Below are 25,061 nucleotides of genomic sequence, written 5' to 3' on the forward strand. Positions count from 1 at the left end.
CTCCTGGGGGCGCAGCCGGAGCACCGCACTCTGCCACCTCTCTGTCTCCCTGAGAGATGGGGCTCGGGCAGCCAGCGTCCAGCTCAGCCTGGCACAGGTCTCCTGGGGACACCATCCACCCCCAGGGTCCCAGGAAGTTCCCACAGGCTGGCTGAGCCAGCCCGCACCCCACACACCCTGACAGGCAGCCCCGGCCGTCCGAGCTGGGGCCGGGAGCAGGTGCCTCCGGGGCTGCTGACGGCTGTGGCTGAGCCAGCCCGCACCCCACACCCTGATTCCAGGCAGCCCCGGCCGCCAAGCCAGGGCCAGGAGCAGGTGTCCTGAGAGCTGCTGCTCGCAGCTGGACAAAGACCCCACCCGACCCGCTCCTGGAGTTGGACTTCAGTCTGTTGGAGGTGCAGGGGTCTGGGTGGAGCCTCAGTCCCTGGGGCCCAGGAAGGGACAAGGACGATGGCCTTGGCGCCTTCCCCCAGGGTCCCACAGTCCTTCCTGCCCCTCCCCTGTTGGTGGCCAGGGAGCCGCCCTTGCTGCCCCAGCACTCTGTCCACTGCTGCGTCACCCTGCAGGTGGGCTGTGGGCCACGAGGGTGGAGGGGTCGGGAGCTCTGCTTCCTATCCCAGCCTCTCACGCAGGAAAGGGGGTGCAGCTGAGGCTGAGGCGTCCACCAGGGCCCAGACAGCGCCCTCCCCCGGCTCCCCCAGCACCCTCTGCCTCGGCACCCTGCTGTTCGGGCTCTGCAGACGGAGGAGCTTGGCCCCTGGGTGCAGAGTAGAACCCCTGGGTAAGTCGGGCAGAGTGGGGCTGCCGCAGCGGGGCGGGCAGGCCAGGGATTGGCCCCACTGGCCCTGGGACAGCCGTCACGGCCCTGCCTCAGCCCCGCAGTGCCACAGTTTTGCCGTTGTCCCCAGAGTGGTGGCCAGAGCTGGAGGAGTCATGGACGGTTGGCGTTGCCAGACGGACAGGGCAGAACTCAGCACCTGGCCCAGGAGGGAGGACTCCCGACGTGGAAGGAGCGCCTGGCTCTGGCCAGGGAGGCCACGCTCAGGGAAGCGGCGCCGGCCAGGGAGGCCACACTCAGGGAAGCAGCGCCAGCCAGGGAGGGTGGGGCAGGGACTGGAGAGCACGCGTGTGTGCGGCCTGTACACACGTGCATGCCAGCCCTGTCTGCTGAGGAGCTGTGTGTGCCCCCTGCTGCCTCAGGCCCCTGGGTGCTCTTGGTGGCCCCTCTGGAACCTCCCTAGCCAGGGCAGACCTGGGTACCCCAAACTGCTCTGTGCTGCCCTGGAGCCCAGGGGACCTTCTCCTCCCCCATGCCGCGGAGTTGAGGCCCTCATCCCAGCTGGGGGTAGGGCGTGTCTTGGTGGACGATCAGCTTTGCACTCGGCACAGAGGCCGGTGTGGAGCAGCCCTGTCCCATGTGCAGCCCGCAAGCCGTGGTGTGGGACGAGGTCACCGGGCAGGTGGCTGCGGGGGCTCTTCCCGGTCAGTCACTTGCCAGCTGCTGAGCAAGCTTGAGGCTCACGGTGGACCCTGCCTGGCACCGTCCACGTCGGGCCGTGGCCTGCCCCAGTGGCCACCGGGACCGGGGACATGCTATTTCACCCAGAGCCAAGGTTTGAAGAGTCAGGGTCCTGGTCATCCCACTTACAGAAAGGGAGGTTGTGTTGGGTTCTCAGGGCCCAGTGGGTGAGGGGGAGCTGGGGACAGCATGGGGACTCCACCGGCCTCCACCACTGATGCAGGGAGGGGCGGAGCCAGGGTCCACCTCTCGAGGCCGTGAAGACAGGAAGGGGTCACAAGGGGTCTCCTCGGGTTTCTCTAGCTGGGCTGCTGTGGCCTGGCAGCCCCGTGTCCTCCCCTGCATGGCCCCCGCCACTGCACCTGCTCATCCAGGGTGGGCGCGGCATCCTGTGTGCAGCCACTGGTGACGCCGCAGCCGGAGTGCAGGATGAGAAGCCAGGCCCAGCGGGCTGCTGGCCGCACGGGGGAGGTGGGCAGTGGTGGTCAGACTGTGGTCCACTGCCTGGGAGCCCAGCCGGTCACCAGCCCAGTGCTGCGAGGGGTGAGGCCAAGGCCGTGTGTCCCCTTGGGGTGTGCTGTGTATGGCACCCACCTCGCCTGTGAAAGTGGGGGTCTGAAGGATCAGCAGCTCGGACCCCAGCCCAGCGCAGGCTGCAGGCCCGCAGATGGGGCCCTTCCTGGCCCTCGTCTCTCACAGGTGGGTTCCCAGGGACCTGTCCATGCCGAGAGAGGTGTGGAGCCTGGTAGGCCCCAGGCCGGCCCTTGGAGTTGGGAGCGTGGGGTGGCCCCATGTCCTTGTGTCCACTCCCCCACCAGAGGCTCTGGCCACATTGGAAGGAGGGTCAGGCCCAGCATCCTTGCCCGCCCCAGGCCTGGCTCTGAGGCCCGAGTGGGGGAACAGGGGAGGGCCCACTCGGCGTCTGCTCCAGGCCACCCCTTGTCCCCAAGATGCAGCCTGGGCTCAGCAGGGCCTGATTCCCATGCTGCCTGCCTCGGGCACGGAGCCATCTGAGTGAGTCCTTCCTCAGGGTGTGTGAGTGCCAAGAGAGTGTGTGTGCACGCCTCTGTGAGTGCCAGGTGAGTGTGTGTGTGTGCACGCCTGTGTGAGTGCCAGGAGAGTGTGTGTGCACGCCTGTGTGAGTGCCAGTAGAGTGTGTGTGCACGCCTGTGTGAGTGCCAGGAGAGTGTGTGTGCACGCCTGTGAGTGCCAGGTGTGTGTGCAGTGCACGCCTGTGTGCCAGGAGAGTGTGTGTGTGCATGTCAGTGTGAGTGCCAGGAGAGTGTGTGTGCACGCCTGTGTGAGTGCCAGGTGTGTGTGCAGTGCACGCCTGTGTGAGTGCCAGGAGAGTGTGTGTGTGCGGTGCACACCTGTGTGAGTGCCAGGAGTGTGTGTGTGTGCACGCCTGTGTGAGTGCCAGGAGTGTGTGTGTGTGCACGCCTGTGAGTGCCAGGTGTGTGTGTGTGCACGACTGTGAATGCCAGGTGTGTGTGTGTGCAGTGCACGCCTGTGAGTGCCAGGTGTGTGTGTGTGCACGCCTGTGAGTGCCAGGTGTGTGTGCACGCCTGTGTGAGTGCCAGGAGTGTGTGTGTGCACACCTGTGTGTCAGGAGAGTGTGTGTGCACGCCTGTGTGAATGCCAGGTGTGTGTGTGTGTGCACGCCTGTGTGAGTGCCAGGAGTGTGTGTACACACCTGTGAGTGCCAGGAGTGAGTTCCTGCAGGCGGTCTGTGGGTCGCTCTGGGGGGTGTGCACAGGTAAGCACGTGTCCCCAGGGTACCGGGTAGCAGGTGCAGGCCCAGGCTCAGGGGTTGGCCACACCTGCAGGTGCCTTTGGCAGCCCTTGGCCACCCAGGGTCCACGTGGACACACGCTGAGTCCCACAGGCAGGCCCTGTCCTCGGCTCACAGGCAGGTCCCCACCGCCCCTGTGCTGTGGTGCCGTGGCTGCAGGCCGTCGAGTGGCTGGTCAGCTTCCTCACAGCGGCCACGACAGAAACCTCCAGACTCCGGCCGACTGACTGCCCCTGCACACGCGTGCGCACACACACTGACACAGGTGTCATGAACAGCACAGGCCGGCCCCTGAGCCCCGGGCCTGGGGGAAGGTCGGGGAGTGCTGGGGGCAGCTGGCACGGCCCAGCCTGGGACCCACACTTCCCAGCAGGAACATGGGCCGGGCAGCACCGTGACGGTGACCGAGGTGGAGCAGGAACTGCGCAGCGGGGAGGGGGCGCCCTGGCTGTCGGGGGTCTGCCGCTTTGGTTTCTGTCAGCCGCGGGGAGCAGAGCCCACGGAGCTGTGCACAGTCCTCTGCGGCCTTCGCGGTCACGTGGTCCTGGCCTGGGGCTCCGAGAGGACATGTGTGTCGGGCGTGCGCCTTCCAGACACTGCTCTCCCGGCACGTTGCGCTGCGACAGCTCTGCTTGTCCTGAGTGGACAGAGCTGCACCCGCATGCACACGGGGAAGAATTTCCCCAGGGAATCCTGGGAGGGGAGTGCTGGGTCGTGGCTCTGGTGTCTGCCGTGGACCAGGCTCTGCTGGTGCAGCCCCCGGCAGGCCTGGGCCCCTGTGCCCCCAGTTGGTGACATCGGCACCGCCGGACATGACCACCGCCATTGTGCTGTGCCGTGTGTGACGTGGGTGCCATGTGCTCTGTGTGACACAGGACCTGTTGTCCTGAGTTGCGTGTCCTGGACTGCAGCTTAGGAGGCAGAGCCTTTGTGTGTGCTTGGCGTGTGCCGTTCCCCTGGCGTGTGCCGTTCCCCTGGCGTGTGCCGTTCCCCCTGGCGTGTGCCGTTCCCCTGGCGTGTGCCGTTCCCTTGGCGTGTGCTGTTCCCCTTAGCGTGTGCTGTTCCCTTGGCGTGCGCTGTTCCTGTTTGCAAGCAGCTGGCTCAGGATCTGCGCATCTTCTCTTGCTGGGCGTCTTCATGTTTCTGTTGATTGCACGTGAATGACACGCGTGTCTTTTGCTTCCTTGGTGCTGTCTACAGATGCACAGAATTTGTATATTTTAATGTACTCAAATGCTTCACCTTTTTAGAAACATGGATGTTAGCTATTTGGAAATCAGAGTTACAGAGCGGGAGGGAGGGAGAGGGGGAGAGGGCTTCCATGGCCGCAGAGGCCGGGGCTGGGCCAGGCTGAAGCCAGGAGCTTCCTCTGGGTCTCCCGCGTGTGGGAGGGGCCAGGCACTCGGGCCACTCTCAATGATTTCCCTGCCCCAGCAGGGGGGGGCTGGAGGCCTGCACCGACCACTTGCTTCTCTGGACGCGCTGCACCAGGCTTCCAGCCTCCTTGGTCTGAGGTCCCGCGCTCAGCCCAGCGGCCTGGAGGAGAAACGAGGCCGCGTGGGCAGCGGGGAGGGGGCCTGCACCCGCGTGCCCTGGCCAAGGGCTCACAGCCCGCCCATCCAGCACAGGGGAGTGGCGATGGCGGCGGCTGCAGGACGAGTGTGCCGGCCTCCGGGCGTTCCCAGCGCTGAGCCAACCTGGCTGCAGCCGGGAGGAGCCCAGGCCGTGCTGTGGACACAGCCTTGCCCAGTGTCCACTTCTTTCCCAGGCCGGCTGCCGGCCCCTGCCCCGGGTCTCCTGGCCGCGTGACCGCCGTGGAATCCTGGAGGCCCCGGAACAGGCCGTCCCCCAGGGGCCGGGGGTTGAATTGATTCTGTCACAGCAGCCGCTTAGCCCTTTGGGAGTCCTCGCTCCGGAGTCACCACACTGGATACGGATTGAAAGGGCGGGGCTCACCCAGGGCCCCTCCCCCTCCCGCCACCGCCGGGGTCCCCCACAGAATCCCTCCCTGGGCCCCCGGGAGACGGCCAACTCAGAACCGAGAGCCAGCAGCGTCCGAGGCAGTGCCAGGCAGCACCCGGCTGGGTGACTGAGCCCCAGGGCCCTGGTTCTGTGGTCCTGCGGCCACACTGCCCCCTCCCAGGGCTGCCAGCACCTGTGACAAGACGACGGAGCCCTGCCCCACTCCTACCAGCCAGGCCCCCCCCAGGTGTGCGTCCCCCCCCCCCCCGAGAAGGGACGGGGTGGCCAGACAGGTGACTGAGGCAGACTTGGGGCGTGCGGCGAGGGGGCGGGCACTGGCTCAGCAGATAGAAGTCCACACCCTCCGTAGCTCCCAGGCCCCTGCTGCTGTGACCCCTGGGGTCAGCCCTGGGGAGGAGGCCAGGCTAGGCAGGGCTGGGGCGTGGGGGAAGCTGCTCGGGTCTGTGTAGGGTCCCAACAGCTGGTGGGCTGCAGCCCCTACTCCTCCCTCCCTATGGGCTGGAGCCGCAGGCGCAGAGTCTGAGTGGGCCAGAACCGCCCGAGTAGGCCAGGGAGGCGGGCTGGGCCCTGGGGACTGAGGGCCCTGGATCCAGGCCGGTCCCTCCAAGCCGCCTGCGTCCCTGGAGCCACGCTGCCCCCTGCTGGCGCTGGCGGGTGTGGCCGGGATGGGGCGCTCCCCCAGGGCTCCCCAGAGCCGGGTCGCGTCCCGCCAGCCGCCCAGGGAAGCTAGGGGGCCAGGAGCTGCCGCCGCCCGCAGGACCCCCTGCAGAACCGAGGCTAAAGGTCAGCTCTGGACTCACTCCGGCGCCGCACCTGCGGGGCCGCTCGTCCTGGGCCCCGTGGCCGCCAGAGGGCGCGCGGCGGCCCGGACCTTCCGCCTGCCCGGCTGCCCCTGCCGGGTCCCCGGGACATCCCCCGCTGCAGCCGCTCCACCCCAGCCCGCAGTGTCCTTGGGGACAGCAAGTCTGGCCATGTCCAGGGTGAGGCCGGTGCTGGCCCCAGGAGCTGCCAGGGGCCCACCCGCACCACCTGCCCCTTGGCCGGGGCTGAGCTGGCCTTCGGGGGCCGGGCAAACGGGCTCGTCCCGCCCCCGACGCCCTCCTCGTGAGAACGGTGTAAAGGTCGGCCCCACCCCCGCCGCCCCTCGCTGGGCACCCCCGTAAGGGTGAGCGGCCCCCTGCCCCTGGGGACTGGGCCGAGGGGTGGGGGTAGGAGGCGCCCGAGGGAGCTGGGGGGGTGTGGGGCCTTCGAAGGGCCCAGCACCCCAGGGCAGCGTAGGTGGGGGGGGCCGGGGGAGCGGGGGGCGGAGCCCTCTAGGGAGCCGCCGGGCCACGCCCCCTCACCTGCGCTGCGGTCCCGCCCCGCCCACCGGCTCCAAGTGCAAGCCCACAGGTTACTTTTCAATAGACTTCATTGATCCGCTGGAGCGAGGTCTGCTCTCCGCTGGTCCACGCCCCAAAGGGCCACCAGGGAGCCGGGGCGTCATCCAGGTGCCCACGTGGGTGGCAGGGCCCGGAGACCTCTGGCCGCCACCTCCTGGGCGCGTTCCAGGACCACACGGCCAGCCGGGAGCCTTTGGCCACCAGGACCGATGAGCCGTGGGTGGGCCCAGACGTCAGCCGCCGCTCCAGAGCCGGCCGGGTGTTCTGCAGCCAGTCTCCCCTCCACACCCCCGAGAACCCGCTCCAAGTCAGCCACAGCCGCCTGCCCAGCCTGCCCAGGGGCCCCGTTCCCTGGAGAACGTGTTGTGCTGGCCTCACCTGGGGACGGCCGGCTGCCCCAAGTTCCCGCCCCAGCACAAGGACCTGCGTGAAGCCCCCTGCCCCACACCCACACTTGGGGCTCGGCCCTGGAGTCAGCAGGAAGCGCCCAGCCCTGGTGGGGGCCCCGCACCCGTGGGGGGGTCAGGATGCACTAGTGTCATCCAGAAGCAGCAGGGAGCCCCTTGGGGACAGCCAGGCAGAGGCCCCCAGACCCAGGGAGCAGCCGTGCAGAGGCCCCCAGGCCACAGCGGCCAGGTGAGCGCCAAGAGCAGCACAGGCTAGCTGGCCCCCAGCCAGCCCCCAGTCCCCAGGCAGCCCCCAGCCAGCCCCCAGCCAGGACCCCAGACCCTCAGCCCGCAGCCCCCAGCCATCCCCCTAGCCCCCAGCCAGGCCCCCAGTCCCCAGCTCCCAGCCCCCAGCCCCCAGCCCGAACCCCAGCCTCCAGCCCCCAGCCCCCAGGCATCCCCCCAGAACCCAGCCAGGCCCCCAGCCCCCAGCCCGAACCCCAGCACTCCTGGCTTTCGTCGCCCCTCGCTATTCTTGTGGCACTGACTCCCTGAGACCCCCGCGGCCGGGCGCTGTCACTCAGCTCCTCCCCGGCGCCGCCCCCGACACTCACGGGCTGCCACTCAGCCCTGGGCCCCGCCCCGCCAAGCCCCACGCGGCCCTGGAGTCCTTGGCCCCGCCCCCGTCCGCACACGTGCTGCCCGGGCGCACTTTCGCCGTCACTCAGCTCTCGGCCCCGCCCCGGCCCCGCCCCCGGCCGCACTCGCGCCGTCTGAGCGCACTTGCGCTGTCACTCAGCCCCCGGCCCCGCCCCGGCCCCGCCCCGCGCACTTGCGCTGTCACTCAGCCCGGCCGCGCGAGTCCGGGTCCCGCTCGAGGCACCGCTCCGCCGGCCGCCGGGCCCGGACCTCGGCCGCTCTCCGCCGCCGGCCCCATGGACGCCGCGATCCTGCTCGCGCTCGGGCTGCTGGTCCAGGTAAGGCACACACGCTGCGGCTCCCTGCCCGACGTGAGCGCCGCCCGCTGCCCCGGGACCCGGCCCTTGGCTTTGCCGCCGTGAGCCGGGGGTGCGCGTGGGCGCCTGCGGGGGCCGCACTGTCCAGGGCGCTGAGGGGGCCTGTGCCCGGTGCCGAGGGGCCGGTGGTGCTGCCTCCAGCCGGACACCGATGTAGGGGGTCTCTGCAGGACTAGGGGGCCGGCCACGACCCGTGCAGGCTTCGGAGGTGAGGGCAGGGCCTCCGTCGGCCTGGCAGGGGCTTGGAGTTGCCAGTCCTGGGGAGGCCAGGGGGAGCTGGCCCCTGTGTCCACGGGCACCCCGCCCACCGTGGCCCAAGTCGGCCCCCGCCCTGTTAGTCCTGGACGAGGAGCAGCTGTGGGCTCTGCCCTCCAGGAACTCGGTCTGGAAGTGGCCTTTCCTAGGGACGCCCCCGGCCGGGGCTCCTGGGGCCACCTGGACAGGGCCACGGCTGCTGGGCTGCGCTGGGCGTGGAGGCTGTGGCCACGGCGATGTGGTCACGGTTGACACAGGGCCCCCACGCTGAGCACAGGGGGCCGTCTGCTGAGGCTCGAGGGCGGTCAGGCAGCACTGGGCCCAGTTCCTTCCCACACCTACTGCAGGGTCTCCGAGTTGCTCCGGTTCCCACAAGCCCCTGGGCCAGGACCAAGCCTAGGCCAGGCAGACCCTGCGCAGCGGCCCCGCGGGGTGGCCAGTCCCACGCTCCAGCCGCTTCCCCCTGCACCAACTCCGGGGCACGGAAACCTGGGGCTCTCTGGGATTCCTCTTCCTCCCTGGACCCCTGCCCTCCGGGCCTGCGCAGGGCGGTGGGGGGGTGTTGCAGAATACCCCTCCCCCGGGGGGGGCTGCTTCCTGAGCTTCCTGCTCCCATGAGCTCCCAGACCCTCCAGGACCAGTCTGCCAGGACCCTGCCCTATGTGTGTCCCACACTCTGAGAGCCCCCAGGCCCAGCTCAGCGGTCACCTGTAAACCCAGGACAACACCGGCGGGCCTGGACTGTGTCTTCAGAACCGTCCCTGGCAGCCCTGCCCCCGCACCACGCCGTCCAACCCCCGGGACCCCACCCCAGTGGACGACCCGGCCAGCTGGGAGGGCCCAGGCCTGAGCAGGCTGCAAGAGGCGTCTGAAAGACTGGGCTTTGTGGGCGAGGATGGCGGGGCCGGGCCTAGGGGGAGGCCTTTGTGCTGTCAGGGGGCGGGGCGGTGGGATGGGAGGAAACAGGTGCCCTCCACCCCACCCCCTGCCCCCACCACATCCCCTCTCCAAGGCCTGCAACAGCTGGAGAGGGCGCGGTCCACAGGGGAGATGCCTGGGCCACCCTGAGCCAGCCCGACAGCTGGGCCCATCCTGGCCCTCCAGGAATGGGGAGGCCCTGGATTCCAGCTGGGGGAGGCACTGGGGCTGAGGAGCTCGTGGGAGCCAGGGCTTCTCGTCCTTGCCCAAGCGCGCCCCCAGAGTGCAAGATCAAAAGGCAGCCCGGGACCCCTTCCAAGCCCACTCCACCAGAGCCATTTGGTTTGCAAGCTTCATGCCAGGTGGGAGGGGGAAGACACCACCCCCGCCCCAGTTTGCACACCCAGGGTGCTCCTGGCAAAGGCTCATCCAGGCCACAGCCCTGCCCCTCTCGTCACAGCCTCTGCCACCGGAACCCCATCAGCCACCTGCAGGAGCCCCAGAGAGACCACTGGCCCCATCCACTCTGTGCCAAGAGGAAGTAGGCTTGCGTCCACTCAGCCGAGGGACCCCGGACTCCTCACTGCCGGCCCAGCCTCCAGAGAGCCCAGTTCCCCTGGCCAGGTCCGGTGCCTGGCCACCGCTTTGGTCGGAGGCCAGCCAAGGGTGCTGCCCGGTCGGTGGTGGCCGCGGCGAGCCCCTCCCAGCTGGCAGAGCTGAGTCAGGAGTGTGGCTCAGTGTGCTGGCCCAGGGTCTCTAGGGTGGTGGCCAAGGGCAGAGTGAGCGATGAGATGGGTGTCCGGCAGCCACTGGGGAGCGAGGCACCTGTGCAGGACGCTGTGAGAACCGGCTATGCCGGGCGGCTTTACCTCAGACACTGGTGTCCCCAGCCCCCCGGGGCGGCTCCTCCGTCCTCCCTGCAGCCAGCGAGAGGACAAGGGACACATTGCACAGATGCCCTGGGAGCCGGAGTCAGCTGGGACCCACCCACCACACCCACCGCAGCCTCTCATCTGGCTCTGTGGCTTCCACTGACCTTGTGAACTTGGGTTGTGAGCGGTGGGGGCCCAGGACTCCAGGCTCTGCCCAGCTCTGCCCTGGGGAGTTGCCAGGGGGTGGGTGTGGGCCAGGCAGGCTCTGCAGTGCCCGTGCTGCCCCCGTGCCAGCTCACAGCCTGGCTTGGGGCTCAGGCCCCACATGGCTTTGAGCCCTGTTGCAGGGGCTGGGAGAACCAGGGGCCGCGGGGTGTGTGTCAGGGCGCAGCATGGCTCCAGGACAGCCCCCGTGCCGCTGAGCCTGTGACCAAGGCCCCTGAGCGGGCAGGCAGGTGTGTCCTGGCAGGAACACACCCTGGCCTGGAAGTGGCTTGTGCCGGGCCGGCTGGGGCAGGCTCCAAGGCCAGCACTGCCATCTGTCAGTACAGCATCCGGGGGTGAGGGAGGCACCGGCCCCAGAGCCCTTCGGCCTCACCTCCCCGCCTCCCGCCTGTGACAGGATGGCCGTGGCCTGCACTCCCAGCCCGGGAGGCCCCAGATACCCATGCAGGTGGGCAGGGAGCTCTCCAGGCTGGCCCTGGAGTGGACGACTGCCAGCAGAGGGTGTGGGATCCGTGCCCACTGGGGACAGGGTGCAGCGCAGTGCAAGGTGCAGCCCTCATCGGGGCTGGGGTCAGGGCCCCTGGGGCCTTTCCCAGTCCTGTCCTGGGACACCCACCCACCCAGTGAGAGGAGCTGGCCTGCCCTTCCCGCCCTGCCCCCAGGCACTGCCGGCCCCACACGAGGGCTGCACCTTGCACTCCACTGTCCCCGGCGGGCACGGACCCCACGCCCTCTGTCACCAGCCCTCCTGGATGGCCCCTTTCCTGCAGAGGGAGGCCGGGTGCAGTGGCCCCAGCACGCCCCCTCCAGGGCTCCCCAGCGCTCACTCCTAGGAGGCCGGTGGGACCTGCTTCTGGCACTCGGAGTGAGGCTGGCACAGATCTGTGGCACCAGGTAGAAGGTCCGTGAGCTCCCCCGGCTCCCACCCACCTGCCCCCTGCACAGGGAGGCTGACTGGGGACCTCTCTCTGAAGCCAGGCCTGGCAATGACCCTGGGCAGCCGGTGCGGCGCCCCACTGCTGGCCGCCCGCTGAGGCAGAGGGGCAAGTTCTCCGAGCACCACAGTTTTCCCACGGGACTGACCTAGGCCGTGGGTGGGCCGGAAGTCCTCCAAAAGGCTGGGCGGCGGGACAGAGCAGCTGCACTTGCTGGGGGCGCTGCTCACAGCCCCCGCCTTGTGAGCCCCTCCCCGAGGCCAGCCAGCCCAGCCTCGTAGCCTCACTCGCAGCTCTCAGGCGGTGGGCAGGGGGGTCTCCTCGCCCTCGGCACCAGGTCTTCCGGGAGCAGCCACGTGGCTGCCTGGGCACACGTCTGAGAGCACAGCCGATCCCAGCTTAGCTCCCCTGAGTCCAGGAGCGGGCAGCAGGTGCGACGGTCGCCCAGGCCAGAGGCTCCTCCCATGGCTGGGACCAGTGTAGGAGCCGGGTACCCAGGCCACATATGTTGTGTTAAAGATTTGTTTATTTGAAAGGTAGAGAGAAATCCATCTTCCAACCCACGTTTCACTCCCCTTTGGCCACACGGCCAGGTGTGGGCTGGGCTGGAGCATCTCCCACGCGGGTGCAGGGGCCCAGCACTCGGGACATCACCCACTGCTTTCCCAGGTGCACTAATGGAGCTGGGTCAGAAGTGGAGCAGCCGGGACTTGAACCGGTGCCTCCCATCGGAGTGGCCAGCATCGCAGGCAGCAGCTTCACCCACTGCGCCACGACGCTGGCCCCCAGGCCACATAGTTGCAACCGCAGAGATCTCTGGGAATGTGGACTGTGTACTGGGGCTGCTACTGGTCTGCCGTGGCCTCGGGGGCCTCGCTCTCCCCATCTTGGGGGGGGGGCAGCTGGGGCCTGGCAGCACTCCTGTGCAGGCGTTTCCACCTGACCACCTGAGGCCAGGGCTCGCGAGGCACCCCCACCCTGAGAAGTCCATCTGTCCACAGGCCCTGGCCTCCACAGGATTCTGGCCAGGGGCTGTGGCTCCCAGACCAGGCCGCCGGGTGACCAGCACGGTTCCTGCAGCTCTCTGTACCCCACTCATTTGCAGGGGAGTTCGGGGCTCGATGGTTGGGGGGTGTGGCTGCTGGGCTCCTTGAGATGACCCACACGCCTCCCGAGCCCAGGGTAAGGAGCCCAGGGATAGCCTCCTCCGAGCCTCAGCACCAGCCTACACGCCGTGGAGCTGGGGTCCCTGCCCTGTGACCGGGGTCCCTCCTGTGTGGCCGTGCTGTGTGACTGGGCTGTCTCTGTTGCAGGGCCTTGGCCTGTCCTTGGGGGTCCCTGAGTCCTGGAGGCCCAGCACCCTGCACCCCTGGCGCCGGGCCGGGGCACTGAGCCGCGTGCGGAGAGCGTGGGTCATCCCCCCGATCAGCGTGTCCGAGAACCACAAGCGCCTCCCCTACCCGCTGGTGCAGGTGAGGGGGCGAGGGAGAAGGTGGCGGGGTGTCCTGAGGGTCTGAGAGCTGCACTTGGGGGGCCCAGGCAGGACGCATCTTGGGGTTCTCACCTAGGCTGGAAATGGGGCTTGGAGCCTCCTGCAGACGCTGCTGTGCACGGGCTGCCGTCCGGGTTGGGAGCCCTGTGGTTCACTGGGCAGACACTGCCTCGGGTCCTGGGTGCGCCCCCCGCGTCCTGTACACGAAGGGGTGTCCCTGGGGGCCGGGGACCCCAATGTCCCCATTTCCTGCCCCCAGATCAAGTCAGACAAGCAGCCGCTGGGCAGTGTCCTCTACAGCATCCAGGGGCCCGGCGTGGACGAGGAGCCCCGGGGCGTGTTCTCCATCGACAAGTTCACCGGCAAGGTCTTCCTCAACGCCATGCTGGACCGCGAGCAGACCGACCGCTTCAGGGTGCGCTTCCGGCTGCCCTCCCCGTCTTCCCTGCGGGGTCTGGGCTCCCTTGGCAGGGGCGGGGGTTGCAGTCCCACTTAGCAGATGGACACACGGAGGGCCCATGGTGGAGGGGCTTGGGTCTGAAGGGCGGCACAGCTGCAGCCCCTAACCCAGGCCAGGCTGCTCATCCCTGTTCTGTTTGGGGGTGGGGGTGGGGATCAAGGCAGTGCCAGCCGGGGAAGCTGCCCCTCGGACCCCAGGAGGGCTGGGAAGGAGGCCGCACACAGGTGACCGCCCCACGCCCAGCCGGGATCCTCTGAGCGTCCTCTGCTCTCCATAAGCAGAATTCCTGCTGCCCGGCAGCTCCACGCCCTCGTGCAAGGCCCAGGGCGTGTTCCCCGCTCAGAGCTGTCAGGGAGGAGGGCCTCCACCTGGGAGAGGCCCCGAGCCCCGAGCAGAAGCTGAACACCTGTGGCCAGGGCGCGCGCCGGCCACGGGGTGCGGAGTCGGGGACGCGGTGGGGAGCCCCCGACTGGCCGCGAAGGCTGCTGTGAGCTTCGCGTCCCACGCCCGGCGGGGCCTCCAGCGGCCGGCACCGCCCGAAGGGAGCCACTGTGCTTCAACAGCTGAGAGCCTTTGCGCTGGACCTGGGAGGGTCCACCCTGGAGGACCCCACGGACCTGGAGATCGTGGTCGTGGACCAGAACGACAACCGGCCGGCCTTCGTGCGGGAGGTCTTCGTGGGCCGCGTGCTGGAGGGCGCCGCCCCAGGTGAGGCTGCGCAGAGGGGCTGCGGCCGGAGCCACGCGGACGCCGGACCCCAAGCGCAGGCAGGGCTTGAGGGCGCCATGCCCGTGGGGGCGGCTCCGCGGGTCCTCCGCTCACTTCCCGGGGCGCGCGGGGTCTCGGGCGGCCCCGCCCCGCGCACGTCCTCCGCTGCCTTCGGGTGCCCGCGGGGGTCCCGGGGCGCCCGGCGGCGATGGCAGCGCAGCGAGGGGCGGAGCTCTCTCTGCCACTCGGCCTGCTTTCCCTCTGACCCTTGTTTTTTCACCGTTTATAAACTGCAAGAAAACCGTGAGCTTTTTACTTTGCCCTGCTTAACGCGTGGGAGCTTCAGACCCCAGGGAAGGTGGGCGGGGGCCTCCAGGCGGCTGTGGCCCCAGCGGGAGCAGGGGTGGCAGTCCCCTGTGGCTGACCTCCGGTGGCTCACATCCCCGCCCTTGGGGCGCCACGCGGCCTCAGGCGCCCCTGGGGGTGCAAGGGCATGGAGGTGTGTGGGATGTGTGCATGGGAGTGTAGGCGTGGGTGCACAGGCATATGGACACGCGTGACGGGTGCAGGCATGAGTGAAGTGTGCGTGATTGCACGTGTGACGTGTACCTGGGTACAAGCACAGGTGGGCGAGGGTGCAGGTGCATGACGGTGTGTTTGTCTGCCTGTCCTCATCGCCCCTCCCCCCCAGGGCCCCTCCCCCGTACTCATCACCCCGCCCCCTCCTCATCGCCCCGCCCCCGTCCCCAGGGCCCCTCCCCCCTCCTCATCGCCTCTCCCCCCCTCCTCAGGGCCCCTCCACTCCCAGTCTAATCTGCAGCTCCTTTTCTTTTCTTTTTCTTTAAAAAAAAAAAAGATTTATTTATTAGAAAGACAGAGTTACAGAGAGAGAGACAGAGAGAGAGAGGAGAGAGAGAGGAGAGAGGGAGGGAGGGAGAGGTCTTCCATCTACTGGTTTACTCCCCAGTTGGCCTCAATGGCCAGAGCTGCACTGATCCAAAGCCAGGAGCCAGGAAATTCTTCAAGGGCTCCCACGCGGGTGCAGGGGCCCAAGGACTTGGGCCATCTTCCACTGCTTTCCCAGGCCATAGAAGAGAGCTGGATCAGAAGTGGAGCAGCTGGGACTAGAACCGGCGCCCACATGGGATGCTGGCACTGCAGGCCGGGCGTTAACCCGCAGTGCCACAGCGCCGGACCCTGTAGCTCCTTCTCTGTGGGAGGAGCCTGGCCCCGGGCCGGTGTTTCAGGGTCGCTCACCGCCCTCTGCACAAGCGCCCTTCTCACAGCCTGGTGTCGCCCTGGTTGTCACGGGAGCTTGTCACAGGCTTGCAGGGAGCCAACTCGCTCCTGGGTCCCCACACAGCCCTGACTGCCTTGGCCTGCGGTGGCCTCCTTCCCCACGCATGTGGCCGGTGCACAGAGCTATGGCAGCTGCTCCCCAGCGGCCCTGGGCAGGGCAGAGGTTCGGGCCCGATTCTCCTTGGGAAAAAGGGAGAAGTGGGCACCTTCCCAGGCAGCCCTCTCCCCCTGGTGCAGCAGAGGGTGGGCCCCGCAGGGTGCTGGCCCTGCCCTGGCGGCATCCTCTGCCTCCCGGGGGCTGGGGTCAGCCGCTGGCCTGTCTGACCTTGGCGCTTTCAGTCCTGCTAGAACCTTGTATTTTGAGCTGATGCATTTTTTAAAAAAGATTTTATTTATTTATTTGAGAAGGAGAGAGGAAGAGAGGTCTTCTATCCACTGGTTCACGCCCAGATGGTCGCAATGGCCAGAGCTGTGCTGATCCAAAGTCAGGAGCCAGGAGCTTCTTCTGGGTCTCCCACGTGGGTGCAGGGCCCAAGCACTTGGGCCATCTTCTACTGCTTTCCCAGGTCATAGCAGAGAGCTGGATCGGAAGTGGAGCAGCTGGGACTCGAACCGACACACATGTGGGATGCCGGCACTGCAGGTGGAGGATTAACCTGCTGCACCACAGCGCCGGCCCCAAGCTGCTGCTTTTCTTTTTAAGATGACTTAAGTGTTTGAGAGGCAGAGTGATGCAGTTTCTATCCACTGGTTGACTTCTCACAGGTCTAGGGCTGGGCCAGACCGAAGCCGGGAGCTCCATCCTGGCCTCTCACATGGGTGCCAGGGGCTCGGGTACCCAGGCCAGCCTGCAATGCCTTCCCAGGCAGAGAGCCAGAACAGAAGCCAGCATCCGGGACTTGAACCTGGCACTGCTGCGCCCGGCCTGCGTCTGGTGCCTCTGTGCAGCTCACCAGCAGCAAGGGCCACTGGGCTGCAGGGGGCGGTGGGGAGCGCCCTGCACCTCTGGTTCGTGCTTGGAGTGAACTCAAGGATGCAAAACACGGCCAGACCCAGCGCAGCGGCCCCTTTCCTCCCTGTCCTTCCAGGTACCTACGTGACCAAGGCGGAGGCCACGGACGCCGATGACCCTGAGACGGACAACGCGGCGCTCCGGTACTCCATCCTGCAACAAGGTGCCCCCGAGGTCTTCAGCATCGATGAGCACACAGGGGAGATCCGCACGGTGCAAGTCGGGCTGGACCGGGAGGTGAGGCAGTCCCGGGCACTGAGCCTGGCCCGGCTCCGCCCCCTGCTGGAGCCACAGCTGGACAGGCACAGGGAGACCCCCACTCCCGCGCTGTCAGCTGCTGCCGTGGCCCTCTGCGTGTGACCCAGGAGTCCTCGGTGGGTGCCCCTGGGGTGGTGGGGCTGCTGGGTCCTCGTGCTGGGCTCTGACCCCACCAGGCTGCCCTGCGTGGTGGTCCCCTGCGGACCCCCCGGCCCTATCTGACCCCGTGTCGCTGCTTCGCCAGGTGGTGGCCGTGTACAACCTGACCCTGCAGGTGGCAGACATGTCCGGGGATGGCCTCACTGCCACGGCCTCGGCCATCATCTCGCTGGATGACGTCAACGACAACGCACCCGAGTTCACCAGGGACGAGGTACCCGCTCCCCACCCCTGCATGCCTCCCTCCTGGGGATCCTGGCCGAGGGCGGGGGCCTTGGTGCGGGTGGGAGGAGTCCTGTGTGGGGAGCGGGGTTGAGTTGGGGGTCACCTGGGCAGGTGCTCTTGACCTGGGAGGGCGCCTCCCCTCCCCTCCCCCAAGCCAGTCCTTCCTCTGTGAGCAAGGGGCACAGGCGGGGACCTACGAGGCAGCGACTCGGGAGGCAAAGGCGAGGACAGGCACTGGCTGCAGAGTGGGAGTGGACAGCCCCGGGGAGGGGCGCTCCCCAGGAAGCCGGCCACACTGCCCCCACCCCAGGGGTGACGGGCTCTGGGCTCCCCCAGTTCTTCATGGAGGCCACAGAGGCTGTCAGTGGAGTGGACGTGGGGCGGCTGGAGGTGGAGGACAGGGACCTGCCAGGATCCCCGAACTGGGCGGCCAGGTTCACCATTCTGGGAGGTGACCCCGACGGGCAGTTCGCCATCCGCACGGACCCCAAGACCAATGAGGGCGTGCTCTCCCTGGTGAAGGTGAGACCCCGTGGCCGTGAGCCGCTGCCAGGGGAGGGAGGGAGCCCCAGCTCATGCCCCAGGCCTTGGCAACTGCAGACAGGCTGAGGGGGCCACGCCCTGCTGGATGCTGACCCTGTGTCAGTCCCCGTGGGAGACCACACCTGGGGCGTGCATGAGATGGCTCCAGATGCCCAAAGCTCCAGGCTCTGGGGACGGCGGGGTCTGGCGGGCTGGAGACACTGCCCAGGTGAGAAGTTGTGGCCAAGCCCCCTAGCCCTTCACAGCCGCGCCTCGAGCGGCCAGCCTCGGGACTGACACTGACCACACGACGGCCGACACGCCGATTTTGAGTGATGGGTGTTCGGTTCATCTTATTCTTATTTTTAAAGGTTTACTTACTTATTTGAAAGGCAGAGTGGGGGCAGGGGCTAAGACAGCTCCCACCTGCTGATTCTCACCTTGGATGCCCACAACAGCCAGGGCTGGGCCAAGGCAGAGCCAGGAGCCAGGAGCTTCATTCGGGTCTCTCACATGGGTGCGGGGACCCAAGCACCCAGGCGTCCTCTGCCACCTCCCAGACGCATGCGCAGGGAGCTGTCGGGAGCAGAGCAGCCAGCACTCCGGCAGGCTCTGTGATATGGGATGCTGGCGTCACCGGTCCTGGCCTAACCCACGGTGTCACAGCGCCAGCCCCCATTTTATTAGGTTTTCTCCTACATAATTTTAGTTTTTCAGGGTTCAAAAGGGGAAGGAGGGAAGCAGGGGCTCTCGGGACCCCAGGGAGCGCCCCCCACGGAATCCTCCTCCCCACAGCCCCTGGACTTCGAGAGCCGGGAACGCCACGAGCTCCAGGTGCTGGTGCAGAACGAGGCCCCGTTGCAGGCGGCTGCACCCCGGGCCGTGCGGGGCCAGGCCAGGGTCACCGTGTGGGTGCAGGACGCCAACGAGGCCCCCGTGTTCCCGGAGAACCCCCTGCGGACCAGCCTGGCGGAGGGCGCGCCCCCGGGAACTCCTGTGGCCATGTTCTCTGCCCGGGACCCTGACACACGGCAGCTTCAGAGACTCAGGTCAGTTCCGCTGCCCGCCCCTCCCGCGGGGTGCCCCCCCCGAGAGTCGGGGCCAGTGTTTGTGGGGGGGGGCTGAAGCATCTGGGGCGCCACATGTGTGAGTTGGGGTGACCCTGGCCCCGGCACGTATCAGCTGCTCTGCTCAGGCGCCCTTGCTCCCGGGGACCGGCTCAGGGTCTGCAGGGCCCGGCACAGCCACGTGAGACCCAGGCGGCCAGTCACCGGGGTCCCTGGGCGGCTCACCTCCCGCTGCAACCTCACCTCACCCGACTGTCGGAGGGTGACGGACCCCAGCCTCAGGTGGTTGGAGAAGGGCTTCCGAGGCTCAGCACTGCTGGGCCGGTGCGCCCGCAGCCTGGGTGTGGCCTGTTGGAGTTCGAACAAAGCCTCTTAAAATGTTTGTGGGAAAACAAGACACGTTTGTTGTGGTGCATGTCGGGTCTCCTAACCCGCGTTTCCCGTGAATGCTGAAGACTCCATGTGTGGGCGCCCGTGTGCTCGTGTGTGCACGCATGGGTGGGCGCCCCATCCTCCCCTCCCCCACCAGCTACTCCAAGGACTACGACCCCGAGGACTGGCTGCGGGTAGACGCGGCCACCGGCCGGGTGCTGACCCAGCGCGTGCTCAGCCCGGCCTCTCCCTTCCTCAAGGACGGCTGGTACCGGGCGGTCATCCTGGCCCTGGACGATGGTGAGGCGTGACCCCGGGGGCGGGCAGGCGGGCGTGCGGGGGGCGGGGCGGGGCGGCGAAGCCCAGCTGCCCCCTGCCCACAGCGTCCCCGCCGCGCACGGCCACCGGCACGCTGTCCGTGGAGATCCTGGAGGTGAACGACCACGCGCCCGCGCTGGCCCCGCCGCCACAGGACAGCCTGTGCAGCGAGCCGCACCTGGGCGCCGGACTCCTCCTGGGCGCCACGGACGAGGACCTGCCCCCGCACGGGGCCCCCTTCGTCTTCCAGCTGAGCCCCGGCGCGCCCGAGCTGGGCGGGAACTGGAGCCTGAGCCAGGTCAACGGTGCGCGCCGGGCCGGGGGGCGGCGGGGAGCCCGAGGCCCGCTCCGGCGCGCCCCACTGACCTCGCCACCCCCGCAGTGAGCCACGCGCGGCTGCGGCCGCGGCAGCCGCTCCCCGAGGGCCTGCACCGCCTGCGCCTGCTGCTGCGGGACTCCGGGCAGCCGCCCCTGCAGCGCGAGCAGCCGCTGAACGTGTCCGTGTGCCGCTGCGGCCCCGACGGCGCCTGCCTGCCCGGGGCGGCCGCGCTGCGGGCGGGGGGCCCGGGCGTCGGCCTGGGCGCCCTGGTCGTCGTGCTGGCCAGCGTGGCGGTGCTGCTGCGTGAGTGTCCCGCCCCTGCGTCCTCTCGGCCCTGCCTCGCGGCCCCGCCCCGCGCCCCGGCCCGGCTCACGCGCCTGCCCCCTCCCCACAGTGCTGGTTCTGCTAGCGGCGCGGCGTGCGCGGGGGCGGCCGGCGAGGCGGGACAAGGCTCTGCTGGCGCAGCCGCACGACGACCTGCGGGACAACGTCCTCAACTACGACGAGCAGGGCGGCGGGGAGGAGGACCAGGTGAGGGCGGGGAGAACCAGGTGAGGGCTGGGAGGGAGGAGGACCAGAGGGCCAGGTGAGGGCGGGGAGGAGGACCAGAGGGCCAGGTGAGGGTGGGGAGGGAGGGCCAGGTGAGGGTGGCGGGGAGGGAGGGCCAGGTGAGGGCGGGGAGGGAGGGCCAGAGGGCCAGGTGAGGGCAGGGCAGGGCAGGGGGATGGGCCTGGCACCTTGGGCCTCCCTCCCGGTGACCTTGCGTCTTCCCAGGATGCCTACGACATAAACCAGCTACGCTCTCCTGCGGAGCTGGCTGCGCCGAGCCTCCCCCTGGGGCTGGGACGGCCAGCGCTCCGCCGTGACGCCCCTTACGGCCGCGGGCGCCCCCTGCCGACCCGGGGGCAGCGCGCCAGCCCGGCTGACATCGCCAGCTTCATCAGGGAGGTAGGTGGCCACGGGGAGGGGGGGGCACGCGTACACACCTGCACATGGACGCACCTGGCCACTCACCTGCACAGGCATCTGCACGCACGTGTACCCGGCACTAAGCTTCCCGACTGCTGGCCTGGGCCCTGCAGCCACCACGGCTGCCGACAGGGAAGTGGGCTCACCAGGTTCCTGGCCTGAGCTTTGGGGAGGCTCCCAAGGAGGGGTGGACAGTAGGGGTGGGGACGCATAGAGAGGGGTCCGGGCTCGGCTTCCAGCCTGCGGCAGCTGGTGACCTGGGGAGGCTGCCTGGCCCTGGTCAGAACGTGGACCGTGGCGAGGTCAGCCTCAGCCTGGGAACCCCGTCTCTGTGGACTTCAGTGGGAAGGGCGCTGCCCCGGGTTTCTCCTGCGTCCCTAACCACAGGGGTGTCAGAACGTCCCCAGGGCTGTGCTGCTGTTGGAGGCCTCTCAGCCGCCCGCCTGGACACTGCATTAGGGACGTGTCCACGGGGCATGGCCGGAGCGTGGGAGACCTGCTGGGGCGGGAGGGCAGGCTCCCCCTACCTCTGCAGCGCAGCTAGGGCCCAGCTTGGAGGGAGCCTGCCGGGGTAGCCGGCACTGGCCGGTCGGGGCAGGAGGGCATGTCTGGGGTACCGCAGGTTGGCTTAGTGGCGGGCAGGACTGCAGGACAAGGGCCAAGGGTGCAGTGCCGCCGCTGGGCAGGACAGGAGGGGGCCCTAGGAGCCCCCGGGAAGGCCGCATACCCCCTCCCCTGCTGGCCCTGTGCCAGCACCTGGCTGAGCTTCCCCGCCTGTCCCCAGGGCTTGGCTGCTGCAGACAGCGACCCTGGCGTGCCACCCTACGACACAGCTCTCATCTACGACTACGAGGGGGACGGCTCCGTGGCGGGCACGCTGAGCTCCATCCTGTCCAGCCAGGGGGACGAGGACCAGGACTACGACTACCTCCGGGACTGGGGCCCGCGCTTTGCCCGGCTGGCAGACATGTACGGGCGACCGTGAGGCTCAGCTGGAGGGCACAGGGACCCAGAGCTGCCCCCAGCCCTCCGTGGGGTCTCCCGCGTCCCCACCTTCATGCCCCCACCTTTGCTCCCACAGGTGAACCTCTTCTCTGTAGGAAAGAAATGTGTCCCCATGGGAACCATGGACTGAAGTGTGCTGGTGTCACATGTGCCCGGGCGCCCCCTGGTGGGCTGAGCGGGGAGGGGCTGGGGCAGCGGGCGGGAGCCATGTGGCTGGGCATGGGGGCAGGCAGCACGGGGTGCTGTACGGGGCAGGACCCTGCAGGGCCAGGAGTGGGGCGGGGGTGGCTCTGGGACGTGGTATTGGGACAACCTCCCCGCCAAGGAACTTAGTTCTCTTCCATAGAAAGTTGGAAACTGGTTTCTCCTCTTGGATTCGGACCCCAGGCTTGGGCCACCTTCTCTGTCCCCTCACCCCATCTCCTCCAGGCGAGGGGGGAGCGGGACCTCAGGGGCTCCAGCCCTGGGGGTGAGGGGTGGGGACAGGCGGTCAGCTAATCGCCTGGGGCACAGCCTGGGAGGCCCGGAATCCCAGTTCGGAGGGGGCAGCTCAGTGCAGCCTGGCACGCTGGACAGGACGGGGCTCACGGGCTCTCCCCCAGGCCTTTCACCCAAGCTCCCACTGCCCCCAAGGGACCTGGCCAAACCCTGTCTCTGCAGATGGATTCCCAGCTGGGCTTGGCCCTGGCCACAGGAACAGGGTGGCGAGGGGGAGGGGCAGCAGCACCTACAGCAGTGCCACAGGCTCCTCCTGCCCTGTGGCCAGCAGGCAGCAGGCACTGGGGGGGGGGAACAGGGCCCAGAACTGCGGGGCTGTGGAGGATGCTTGGGGCTGCCCCGCCCACACAACCCAGAAGGCCAGTGCAGTCCCAGGGGAGTGGGCACAGTATAGCCTCTGGACCTGGTCTTGGGGCCCCGTGCCAGCCTGCAGTGAGGTCAGAGGCAGGGTCACGCAGGGTCCCTGTGGAGGCTGCTGGCCTGGCCCTGCCACACCTGCCCCAAGGGGGCAGCAAGAGGCCGGTCAGCAGGAGCTGGCCTGGGGCAGCAGCAGCAGGGTGTGCGCTATGGAAAGGGCCAGGCACAGTGGCCCGGGCTGGCTGTCTAGGGATGACCTGATCCAGGCTGTAGCCCGGGGCCCTGCTGCCACCAGTGCACCTCCATTTTCCTAAGGGTTGGCAGAGAGGGGCCCCGGAAGCCTCCTGTGCGGCTGTCCTGCCCAGAGCACCCCTGCACTTGCCAGCCTGTGGGTGGCAAGAGGCTGTGGCCGAGAGCCAGGGCCACAGAAACAGCCCCGCGGCCTGACCTGTGCAGTAGGGGACACGTGCCAGGGGACTGGGACCCTCCGGGGGTTCACCTTCCTCCAGGTGCTCGCTGTACCCAGGCGACGAAGCCCAGCAAGTGGCCCTTGTGCTCCGGGGACCCTCCGCTGGGGGGACGCCAGCCATCTGGGCACCACCTGGGGCCCTCCTCTCCCCGCTGCTGGGGGTCCCAAATGGGAGCCACTCCGCGGGAACCTTAGAGTTGGGGGGCCAGGGCTGGGCGGAGCTCCCTCGGCAGCCGCTCCTGCTAGGGGGAGGGGTCCCGGCGCAGAACTAACCATCCCCCGCCTCAGTGACCACGCGGGGTCCCCAAGGCAGCCTGCGAGTGGCCGGGGCCGCGCTGGACCCGAGCTTGCGGAAACCCCGCGGCCGGTGGGCGGCGCCCCTGCGCGCCAGTGGAGGCAGGTGCGGGAGCGCGGGCCGTTCCCGCGGCGGGGTCGTGGGGCCAAGGCCAGCGAGGGCAGCGAGACCGGTCCAGGGCGGCACGCGAGGGCGAGCGCCGGCAACGAGAGCGCACGGGCCGGGCGCGCCGCGGTGCGGGAGCCGCGCCGTCAGGAGCATCTGCGGGCCCAGGCGGCGCCGGAGTGGAGGCGGGGCTTCGGGGAGGGGCCGAGAAGGGGCGGTCCCGCGGGGGCGTGGCCACCGTGGAGGGTGGGGCGGAAGCGGTGCCCGAGGAGGCCGGAGTCGGCGGGGGCGGGGCCAGCGTGGGGGCGGGGCCCACGGAGTCTTCAGGCGCGCGGGGACACCTGCGCCCGCTCCAGTGGGCACGGCGGGGCTGTCCTGGAGGTAAGCTGCCCGCGCGGGTCGGGGTGGTGGGACTGTGGCTTCGTGCGTTTGCGGGGCGCGGCGATAGGACGCGCCCGAGTTGAGGCCCGCGGAGGGCGGCGAGGGGCGTTTGGAGAATCTGCCGCGCGCGCGTGCGGCCGGTCTTCCTCGGGCCGTCTCGGCGGTGGCCTGCGCGCAAGCCCGCACCGCTGCCCGCGCGGCTTCAGCGTCTGAGTGGCTTCTGACTTGGCTCTCGTGTGGTACGAGGCGGGCGCCGCCCCTCTGTGCGCGGCTTCCTGCGCGCGGCCGCGCCCTCGAGGACCGCCCGTCCCATCTGACGAGCGGGCGCGTGCGGGCGTCCGAGCTCCTGCCTTCCTCGCCCGCGCGCACCTGGGCTTACCTGGCGCACCTGGGCTCACCTGGGCGCACCTGGGCTTACCTGGGCGCACCTGGGCACACGTGCGCGTACCTGGGCTTACCTGGCGCACATGCGCGCACCTGGAGCGGGGCCGCTGGGTCCCCGGCGGCCGGAGGAACGCGGGATGGGGGCCCGGTTTCTCTGCGCCCTCGCGGAACACCGCCGCGCCTCCCCGGGCCGGGCACTGGGGCCTCGAGCGGCGGGGCCGCGGCGCAGGCGGACCCCCTCGTCTGCTTGAGAGGCGGTGGGGGAGCGGCTTCACCACGCGGCGCCTGCCCTGGCAGGACGGGGACTGACCGGAGCGCCGGGGCGGACCAAGCCTCCCGGGGAAGAGGGCAGGGACCCGTGGACCTGAGCGGTCCCTGCGGCCCCCGGTCTGCGACAGCCGGAAGCTGGGGTCAGGAACGCCCGGCCAGGTAGGTGACCAGGGCCGGGGCCTCTTTTCTTTATGGTTTTCTGCCTCGGGCAGTGTGGCACGGTGGGCTGCGCCGGCTCGCTCCCCAGAGCCTTAAACCGCAAGGACCGGCCGGAGCCGGGAGCCGGGAGCTGGGAGCCGGAGCCGGAAGCTGCCCCCGGTGGAGGGGAGGTGGCCCAAGACCCCGCCTCGGATGCCTCAGGGCAGGGGGACTCCGTGTCTCAGGCCCTCACCACCCCCAGGCTCCCCCACACTGCAGCACGGCCGGAATCTCCCGCCCCTTGTGAGCAGTGGGCGGACACCCAGGCGTGCTGATGGCCCCCCGGGCGTGCTGATGGCCCCCCGGGCGTGTGGGCCGACACCTGGGCTGCCCCGTGCAGGCTGTCTGAGGCCTTGTCGGGTTCTGCGCTCCCAGAGCGCGGTGCCCAGGGCATGGAGTTCACTTTGGCTGGTGAAGGGTTCATCACTGTGCTTCCCACAGCACTACAAGAGTGTCTGCTGTGGCCACTGGGGCACAGTTCCCGGTCCCTCCACGTGCTGACCAGTGTGGCTGTGACGCTGGCCTTGGTGGCCACCCAGGATGCGACCGGCCAGGTGGTGCCTGGTGGGGTCAGGGAGTCCTCCCGCTGTGGTCAGGGGCCGGCAGTCCTCTAGCTCTGGTCCGGGACAGGCAGTC

The 25,061-nt window shown here is 69.1% G+C and overlaps 1 protein-coding gene across 1 annotated transcript; it reads left to right on the plus strand.

Moving 5' to 3' along the window:
• Positions 1–7,997: 7,997 nt before the first annotated feature.
• CDH15 (cadherin 15) lies at positions 7,998–21,538 on the plus strand. The gene is made up of 14 exons (XM_062176992.1): positions 7,998–8,039; positions 12,597–12,755; positions 13,035–13,190; positions 13,799–13,943; positions 16,331–16,491; positions 16,757–16,885; positions 17,233–17,418; positions 18,214–18,467; positions 19,015–19,157; positions 19,241–19,480; positions 19,558–19,797; positions 19,889–20,025; positions 20,269–20,442; positions 21,248–21,538. The coding sequence occupies exons 1-14, from the start codon at positions 7,998–8,000 to the stop codon at positions 21,446–21,448; spliced, it is 2,367 nt and encodes a 788-aa protein (XP_062032976.1). The 3' UTR covers positions 21,449–21,538.
• The last annotated feature ends 3,523 nt before the right edge of the window (positions 21,539–25,061 follow it).

The sequence above is a fragment of the Lepus europaeus genome, chromosome 19 (genome assembly GCF_033115175.1).
Source record: "Lepus europaeus isolate LE1 chromosome 19, mLepTim1.pri, whole genome shotgun sequence".
Taxonomy (NCBI): Eukaryota; Metazoa; Chordata; class Mammalia; order Lagomorpha; family Leporidae; genus Lepus; species Lepus europaeus.

Coding starts and splice junctions, on each gene's coding strand:
- CDH15 (XM_062176992.1), top strand. CDS start 7,998: ATGGACGCCGCGATCCTGCTCGCGCTCGGGCTGCTGGTCCAG. Junction 16,886..17,232: donor CCGAGTTCACCAGGGACGAG/GTACCCGCTCCC, acceptor GGGCTCCCCCAG/TTCTTCATGGAGGCCACAGA. Junction 19,158..19,240: donor CATCCTGGCCCTGGACGATG/GTGAGGCGTGAC, acceptor CCCTGCCCACAG/CGTCCCCGCCGCGCACGGCC.